Here is a 9,893-nt window from a genome sequence, read left to right on the forward strand (position 1 = left end):
GTCGTGCCTCGGCGCTCACCGGCCCCGGCACTGCCCGCAGCGACCCGGATAACGTGGTGCTGTGCTTGCTGGCGGCCGACGAGGACGACGACAGGGATGTGGCTCTGCAGATCCACTTCACCCTGATCCAGGCGTTCTGCTGCGAGAACGACATCAACATCCTGCGCGTCAGCAACCCTGGCCGGCTCGCCGAGCTTCTGCTGCTGGAGCCGGACGCGAGCCGGGCGACGAGTGAGGGCGCCGAACAGCCCCCCGACCTGCACTGCGTGCTGGTGACGGTAAGGGAGAAGGGGTGGCGGGGCCGGCAGGTTAAAGTGCCGGAAGGAAGTAAGGAAGGGCTAAGAAAGTCTCCTGACTGCAGATCTGGAATGGGTGGGGGTCAAGAGGGTGGCTGCCTTTGCCCTACTAGAGAGTGTGGTCGGACTTTCAGCCGAGATATGCTAGTTTCATCATCAGGATTTTCCCTGGTAGGAACATGTCTAAGCACGTTGGAGGCTGCCAGCAGCGGAAGAGATCCCTGTGAGTCAGCACTGTCAGCCCAGCTACTCCCTACCTACATCTGCACTACCTCCCGTGACTAATTCCTTTAACAGGGCAGATTAGATAAAGCCAAATAAATTCCTGGCTCACCCTCATTAAGGAGTCAGCTTCATTCTCTGCCAGTCAAAGCTAAAAATAGAAGTGGTGTAGGAGACAGACGTTATTAATTCCCTAGAAGTACATTAAGAGGATAGAGTGGAAATTTTTTTTTCACAATCTTGCATTTTTTTAATGGACCCTTTTTTCTGATAAAAAGAAAAAAAAAAACTTCAGTAGGTAAAGAACGTGTTTTCAGAGATAAATGTGATAGCTTTGTCTTTTAAATTTTACTGTATTCTGACTGGTTCTAGTTAAGTGGCAGACTAATTATTTTGCTACTCCTGAAAAATACTACTCTAATTTTTTGGAGGATAACAGGTGGCAATTCTGTTTAACTGCTGTGCAGCTCATCTCACTGCACACACAGCATGGAGATACTTCTCCAAGTTGTTTCACTCAGGTCTCTGCCAGGGTACAGTTTTGCAGGGCAAAACTGAGTGATACTTTCATGCAAAATAATAAATACCATCATGTAAACATATGTATGTGGTGTGTGGATTGCGTATGTTCGGACTTTGCAGAATATAGTTTAATAGATAATTAACAATTTTGCAGGAAATCCATCTACCCAGAAATGTTTATTATTGGTACTTCTAACTTATCTCTATTTTACATAGTGAAGATATAGAATATTTAAGTATCTTCCTCTTAGAGTAGTGTAATTATTAGCAAATGCTGATTTTTAAAAAAAATAATAAATTTATTTTCCTAAATTTGTTCCCAGAATCCACATTCATCGCAATGGAAGGATCCTGCCTTAAGTCAACTTATTTGTTTTTGCCGGGAAAGTCGATACATGGATCAGTGGGTTCCAGTGATTAATCTTCCCGAACGGTGATGGCATCTGAATGAAAATAACTGAACCAAATTGCACTGAAGTTTTGAAATACCTTTGTAGTTACTCAAGCAATTACTCCCTACACTGATGCAAGGATTACAGAAACTGATGTCAAGGGGCTGAGTGAGTTCAACTACATGTTCTGGGGGACCGGAGATAGGTGACTTTGCAGATGGAGAGAGGTGAAAATGAAGAAGGAAGCTGTGTGGAAACAGAAATACAAGTCAAAAGGAACAAAAATTACAAAGAACCATGCAGGAAGGAAAATAAACTATGTATTAATTTAGGATGGTTGAGTTACATTAAAATAAACCAAATATGCTTTGTTAAAGTTTAAATAATACAGCAGTAGCTTTGGGTATCCTTGGTTTATATGCCCTAATGGAAAAGAAAAGCAGAAAGGGTTAATCCTATTTTAAAACCATATTTTATTGTATTTTGATGAGATGTTAAATTCTCAAAGTTTTATTATAAATTGTACTAAGTTATTTTATGACATGAAAGGTTATTTATGCTATAAATTTTTTTGAAACACAATACCTACAATAAACTCATATGGATTAATTGCATCATTTCTTAATATGTGCTTTTTTTTCTTTTAACTTAGACTTTTAAAAACATATTTGGAAAAATTTAAACCCTCATGAAATCATATTGCATCTATTTGTGTGTTCGTTCCACTTTTAAACATTTGGGCTGGATGTGGGGGCATAATTTGTTCTGTAGTCAATAGACACTATATCGATTTCCCAGCTCTACAGTAGGCCCAAAGTCAGAAAAACAAAGGTGGCTTAAGAGGAGTTGGGGATAGGGAAAAGGAGTGGTTAGAGATTGAACTTGGAAAAGCTGAATAAACAATTACAATTCAATGATGTAACTGCTATAAGATTATATGCAAAGTGTAAGGAAGCAGAGAGGAAAGAGTGACCAAAGCTACTTGCAAGAGCAGTAAAGTTTTTACTGGGGAGGGATCATTTTATTTGAATCTCGAGAAATGAGTGTCATTTCCCTAGCTAGAGCAGAAAAGGATATACGCTGTCAAAGGCACTAACTTGTGCAAAGGTATGGAAGTCTGAAAGACCAAAACCGATTCAGGGAACAAAGAGGGATTCTGTGTGTGGCTCTGGTGTAGAAGGATAAGGGGGAGATAAGGCTGAAAAAGGTAGGTGGGGGGTAGGTCCAGACTTGAAGGGCCTTCTGTGTCACTCTTAGGCATTTGGGCTTTCTTCTGTAAACTTCGGGGAGTCAGCAGAGGCCTTCACCACACAGGGAGTGACATGATCAGTGTTCTAGGAAGATAACACTAGGGGCTATGAAAGACAGGTCATTGGCATGAGAGACTGTAGGTAAGAAGGCTAACTAGGAAGTGACTGTAACAGTCCAAGGCTGTGCGTTTTGCAGAACTATATTTAGGGAGCAGACAGGGAAGCGGCCTGGCAAAGATTTCTGGTGCCCTTAGTCTCTTCCTAGAGCTCTGTGTTTTCCAGCTAAACATATCTGTTATGGTTCTGAGGGGTCTGGTTAAGTTATACCAGATGGGAGAGATGGCAGAGAAGACATGAAAAGCTTTGGCAAAACAATCATCTTTTAGCTGGAACAGTCAGTTGATAATTAACTGCAACAACCTCATGTCAGGCATAGCCAAAGAATGCAAGAATGCTTACTGAGGCTTCAGTCCACAGGATTTTTCTCTGCCTACTTCTCAAACCATACCCCACATTGCTCCCCTGTCATCTGTCTCCCATCCTTGTCATGACTCCATACAATCAGGAAAAAGTAGAGCTCAGAGTAGAGAAAAACAATCTAGTAGTAACAAAGATCTCCAAGTTTCTGCATATCTTATGAATAACATAGACCCCCAAGCCTTCATCTAAGCCATGGCCCAATCCAAAACGTAACTGGTGTTTAATATTTGTTTCTTACATTACCAAAAGACTAGGAGCAGTGAGTTTTAAATGGTAGAACTTTTTGCCTTACTCCCCATTAAAGTAAGGATTTTCAATCCTTTTCCACAACTACTTGATAAAAATTGTTCTGCAAAGATGAGTGAATTACAATAGGTAGGCAGAATGGAGAAAAACAGCTTTGCATGATGGAAAGAGCACAGGGGGTAAGTAGCCAGCAGCCCTCCTTCATCCCATTTTCCTCATCTGAAAAATGGAGGTAAAATTACCCATCTTGCAGAGTTGTAATCTGTCCTAGAAGACTATAACCTCCCTGCAGGAAGGAACTAACTTCTGGTTCATAGTTGTAGCCCCAGTACTTGGCACATTTTCTAGCAAGCAGTAGGTGCTAAATGAATATTTGTTGAGTAAATGAATGATGTGAAATAATGAATGCAAACTACCAGGCGCATGATAGGTAGTCAGTATAGTGTGTCTATTACTAAAACCCGGGTGATAGCGATAGGGAGACTTTTAAGGCATCATAGAGATCTGTTGCTTGTAACACAATATATACTTTTTTAAAAAAGGAGTTCTGAATCCCTAGTCTAAATTCATAATGCTTAGAGATATAAAACAGTGAAACCTGTGAAAGCCAGAACTCGATAGGACTGCCTTGTTTTTCTGAGTCTCACAAGTTTTCTGCCTTTGACAGGGTGAAGTCTTACCACTTTTCTATTGTTCTCTATTAGTGGAAAATATTTGAGTTATCCTCCTCTGACAGGTTCCAGCTTTCGCAGGTTTTAGTGTACATAGTAGTATTAAAAAAACCAAACCAAACCCATTGTTGGGTCAATTCTGACTCATAGCAACCCTACAGGACAGAGCAGAACTGCCCCGTAGGGCTTCCAAGGAGTGGGCGGTGGATCCGAACTGCCAACCCTTTCGTTAGCAGCCGATCTCTTAACCATTGCGCCACCAGGGCTCCAACATCAAGCCCGTGTCCTTCAAATTAAGAACTGAATCTTTCCCCTACCCCCTTTCAAACAATCCTTGGTTCCTTACAGAAACATAAAAATCCTTAGGCAAAAGGATGTATTCATCAAAACCATCAACAAGTATTCAGTGAATGTTTTTGTGGGCAAGGGATGGTGGGTAGATTGAAGTCTACAGAAAAATCAGACTCGTACTGTGGCCTTGAGGAGTTCACAGTCTAGGGAAGCAATGAGATATGTACATAGTATGGTCCAAAGCAGAAAGTGCTAAGCAACATAAGAAAGACCCAGAGAACTGCTCTGGGAGTTCAAGGGGTAGAAATCTTTGATGGGGCATGTTATGGCTTGAATTGTGTCCCCCAAAAATGTGTGTCAACTTGGCTAGGCCATGATTCCCAGTATTGTGTGGTTGTCCACAATTTTGTCATCTGATTTGATATTCCTATGTGTTGTAAATCCTACCTCTATGATGTTAATGAGGCAGGACTCAATCTACAAGATTAGGTTGTGTTTTGAGTCAATCTCTTTTGAGATATAAGAGAGAGAAGTAAGCAGAGAAACAGGGCAACCTCATACCACCAAGAAAGTAGTGCCAGGAGTAGAGCATGTCCTTTGGATCCAGGGTCCTTGCGCTGAGAAGCTCCTAGACCAGTGGAAGATTGATGGCAAGGATCTTCCTCCAGAGCCGACAGAAGGAGAAAGCCTTCCTTGGAGCTGACACCCTGAATTTGGACTTCTAGCCTACTAGACTGTGAGAGAATAAACTTCTGTTTGTTAAAGCCATCCACTTATGGTATTTCTGTTATAGCAGCACCAGATAACTAAGGCAGGGCATATGGGATGACTGAAGGAAAAGGTTGTAAACTCTTTGATCAGAGATTAGCACTGTATTGTGTAAATAAAGACAAAAATATTTGTTGATGGGTTGACTAAATATTGAATATAGTTATGCTAGGTGTTGCAGAGAATACAAAATGTAGCCTATAGGATTGCTTGTGCTTAAGAAGTTTATAATCTAATAAGGAAATCAAGATAAGCCCATTCATTTCTTTAATACTATTTATTGAATGTCTAAAGGAGCTCTGGTAGCACAAAGGTTAAGCTCTCGATGTTAACCAAAAGGTTAGCAGTTCAAACCCACCCAGTGGCTCCACAGGAGAAAGACCTGGCAATCTGCTTCTGTAAAAATTATAGTCAAGAAAACCCTATGGGGCAGTTCTACTCTATCATCTGCGGTCTCTATAGGTTGGAATCTACTTGACGGCACCCAACAACAACAACAACAGTGAATGTCTATCATGCCCCTATCATATACTGTGTTAGGTCCTGGAGCCACAAAAGTAAAAAGGCAGGGTCTTTGCCTTCAAGCATATGCACAACTTAATGAGGATGCCTGATACCTGCAATACAGGGTGGTGAGTGATAGTGAGGTATATTCAAGGCCTAAGTGTTCCTGGGGAGCCCTGGTGGCGCAGTGGTTAAGAGCTATGGCTGCTAACCAAAAGGTCAGCAGTTCAAATCCACCAGCTGCTCCTTGGAAACCCTAGGGGGCAGTTCTACTCTGTCCCATAGGGTCACTATGAGTCACAATTGACTGAATGGCAATAGGTTTGGTTTTGGTAAGTGTTCCTGGGGACAGGGGATGCTTACCAAGGGAGATAACTCATGACAGTGAGAACAGAGAATGAGGAGCCTGCCAGGGGAATGTGGAGGACATTTATTCCAGGAAGGGGCACTGTGGTTCTGGAGGGTATGAATTTAAGAGATGTTTGGGGTTAGCTCTTGGGAGACAACAAGAACATTTCTATAGAGCTTACTGTGTGCCCAACACTGTACTGAACACTTCTCTTATATATCTCATTAATGCTCACAATAGCCCTATAGAAGAAAGTACTACTGTCCCCATTTTGAAGATGAGGAGACCAATGTACAGAGACATTAATTAATTTGCCCAGAGTTAGTTAGTAAATGGCAAAGCCTGGATGCAAACCGAGGCAGTCTAGCTCTCAAATTCATGTTCTCCAGGTAACGAAGTAGGAAAAGTGGTAGGAACCAGGACAGGAAGGGCCCTACAAGCCAAGCTTTTATCTGTTAGGTGATAATTGCCTAAAATAAACTTTTAAAATAACTGTTAAAACTGAGAGAAGAGGCAAATTGTTCTGGTTATACCTTTTCCTTGGGAATCTCTCCAACTGTTACAAAGAAATGTGTGTTGCTCAGCTCCTGGTGGGCTGACATCACAGGAGACTGGAAACTGATCACATAAAAGCTTTGCCTTTTCTTCCTCCTCTACCCCTGAGATTTGTAGAGTGGCACCATCTCTAGTTGGCTCTGCTGACTCTTCAGCTGGAAGAACTCCAAGAGAGCGTGCAGTGTTTCTCAAACTTCCTTGGTAATAAAAATCACCGGAAGTACTTGTTAAAAAAAATAAATTCTGAACCTTTATCCCAGCCCCACTTAATCTGGTGCTCCAGAGATGCTGTATTTTTAATAAGCATCCAGGCCAATTTGCTACCTAGAGACAAAGTTAGAATTTATTCTTTTACTACGGTGATTACTGCAGAAGTTACAGGAGAGTCCACAAAGAGAATGGCCTTAAACTGACCGATCAACAGATCTGTTATGTGCCAGACACAGCACTGGGCGCTTTGGAGAAGACAAAGAAGCTTATCAGCATGATAAAAGCAACCTGTTACTGTTAACGGAGAGTACCTAGTCAGTGTCAGGCACAGGGTAGATGCCGGGGGAGTTCTGACATCCGCACAACGATTCCTGGTTTATGATGTGCTTCCACATTTACTAATTCATTTGATAACCTGCTGAAGCGACTGAGGCTCAGAGAGGTCAACAGACATCTCCAAGGTCATACAGCAAGTAAGTGGAAGAATCAGAATTTTACTGTGAACTCAGTCCTCTTTATATTATACTACAACTACCTCTCAAAGAGCTCAAGGCAGCAGAGGTTAGCCTGGGGGAGGATGAATCTAATTGAATCTAATCTTCTGCTTATCTAGTAAGTGGGGCAGAGCCACATGAAGGCTAAAGGAGACAAAAAAAAAGCAGGTAGGAGAGAATTCTGAGAATTGTTCTCTTTCATCTTAGAACCTCATCACGGGAAAAGTGATCTTTGTGTCCTTGTGTGCTTTTATGCTAACATCTTTTCTAGAATTGTCTGAGAAACACCTTATGCAGAGAAGCAGCAAGCTTTCTTAGTGTCACCACTTAACACATGATTGTATCACCATATTGCAGTCAAAACATAATTACTCAGCAAGAGACTACTTACCTGGAGAAGAGCCTTCTGATTTCATTTTGCCTTACTGGGTAAACTATTAAGAACAGGGCTGGAAAAAGATAAAGAGGAAAAGCATAGTAGTTAAGACAGCAGGCTCTTTGAGCCAGAAAGACTTGGGCTGTGATCCTGGATCCCAGCTAGAACCTGGGAAAGTTAGTGTAATTTCTCTAAGCCTCAGTTATTTCTCCTATAAAATGGGGGAAGTGAAGAGGGATTATAACGTTGGGTTGTTGTGAAAATTAAAGACAATAATGTCCAGAAAGTGCTTAGCTCAGTTGCTGGCATGAAACACTCAAAAAAAAAAAAAAAAATGTAACCTAATAACAATTACATCTCCCATGGATTGGTAATGTTCTATGTCCTTTTGCAAATTAAAAGGGTATATAGGTTTTTTTTTTTTAAAAAAAAGGAGCCCTGGTGGCACAGTGGTTACGAGCTACAGCTGCTACCCAAAAGGCTGGTAGTTCAAATCCACCAGCCACTCCTTGGAAATGCCATGGGACAGTTCTACTCTGTCCTATAGGGTCACGATGAGTTGGAATCTACTCTATGGCAACGGGTTTGTTTTTTTTTAAATTGTTTTTCATAGGTAAAACAAGAAACTCCCCAATAAACTACACAGCCTAACATAACTGAATACGGAAAGACACTATCCAGTTAAATTATGTTAATTTTAACATAATTTCCCCTCTCTATTTCCATTACCTTAATTTAGTTTTTATCTCTCATTTGGATTTTCAGAAAATCTTCTTTTCAAAATCAAGGGTTGAACACATACTGTGTTCCAAGTACTGTGTTAACAAGCTACCGGTTGCCATTGAGTTGATTCCAACTCATGGTGACCTTTTGTGTGTCAGAGTAAAACTGTGCTCCATAGGGTTTTCAATGGCAGATCTTTTGAAAGTAAATCACCAGGCCTGTTCTTCCGAGACACCTCCGGATAAACTTGAACCTCCAACCTTTTTGTTAGCAGCCGAGTGCTTAACCATTTGTGCCACCCAAGGAGTCCTAGTACTGTGCTAGAACTTGCTATATAAAGAGTATGATACAATTCCTACCTGCAGTCTAACACAGGAAGCTGACAGATATACAGCTAATTTTCAAGTCAGTATGGTGTCATGTTATGGCAAGTTTTGGCATGCACAATGTGTGTGTGTTGTACATGTGTGATGTGGTGTGGTGCTCAGGAAGACTTCCAGGAAAGTGTGATGCTTGACCTGAGTCTTGAAGCATGATTAGGAGCTAGTTAGGGGAGAAGGCTGTGTTGCAAGAGAGACTCAGTCTATGGCTTTTGCTAGAGGATTAAGTGTTAAGGAAGAGAGTGAAGAAAGGTAGAGCTGAAAAGGTGGACAAAGACCAGATCACAGAGGGCCTTATATGCCCTTCTAAGGAACATGGACTTTACCCTGCCAGTAATGAGGAATCTTACGCAGAGAAGTGAAAGATCAAATATGAGTGTTCTATGGTGGCACAGTGGTTAAAGCACTTGGCTGCTAACCTAAATATGGGTGGTTCAAACCCACCAGCCACTCTGTGGGAGAAGGATGTGGCAGTCTGCTTTGACTATGAGTCAGAATCCACTTGACGGCCACGGGTTTGATTTTTTTTTATGGTTCACTCTTAGATGGATTCAATTGCCCAGGCCACAGCGTATTGGAGGGATTTGAGAGGAGTGTAGAATAAGGGGGCAGATTTTTATTGTTCCTATCTGTCCTGCTCTCCTCCCTCTCCTTCTGCTAGCCTTGTTTCCTGTACATACCTCTCAACCCAGCCACAAAGGTTGTTGTTGTTATGTGCCATTGAGTTGATTTTGACTCATAACAACCCCATGTGACAGAGTAGAACTGCCCCATTGGGTTTTCTAGGCTCTAATCTTTATGGAGGATCCCTGATGGTGCAGTGGTGAAGTGCTTGGCTGCTAACCCAAAGATTGTTGGTTTGAACCCACCAGCCTCTCCGCCAGAGAAGGATATGACAGTCTGCTTTTGTAAAGATTTTACAGCCTTGGAAACCCTATGGGGCAGGTCTACTCTGTCCTATAGTGTCACTATGAGTCAGCATCAACTAAATGGCAATGGGTTTTTAATCGTTTTGGAGGAGCCCTAGTGATGCAGTGGTTAAGCGCTTGACTGCTAACTTAAAGCAGTAGTTCAAACCCCCAGCCACTCCACAGGAGAAAGATGTGGCATTTGCTTCTGTAAAGATTTATAGTTTTGTAAACTCTATGAGGCAGTTCTACTCTA

The 9,893-nt window shown here is 41.8% G+C and overlaps 1 protein-coding gene across 1 annotated transcript in view; it reads left to right on the forward strand.

Moving 5' to 3' along the window:
- GADD45A (growth arrest and DNA damage inducible alpha) overlaps window positions 1–2,053 on the forward strand; it is a 97,375-nt gene extending 95,322 nt beyond the window's left edge. The window contains exons 2-3 of the mRNA XM_004369134.1: window positions 41–278; window positions 1,364–2,053. Coding sequence (XP_004369191.1) covers window positions 41–278; window positions 1,364–1,477 — 352 coding nt within the window. The 3' untranslated portion in view covers window positions 1,478–2,053. The remainder of the gene's footprint in view (window positions 1–40; window positions 279–1,363) is intronic.
- The last annotated feature ends 7,840 nt before the right edge of the window (window positions 2,054–9,893 follow it).

The sequence above is a fragment of the Trichechus manatus genome, unplaced genomic scaffold (genome assembly GCF_000243295.1).
Source record: "Trichechus manatus latirostris isolate Lorelei unplaced genomic scaffold, TriManLat1.0 scaffold00003, whole genome shotgun sequence".
Taxonomy (NCBI): Eukaryota; Metazoa; Chordata; class Mammalia; order Sirenia; family Trichechidae; genus Trichechus; species Trichechus manatus.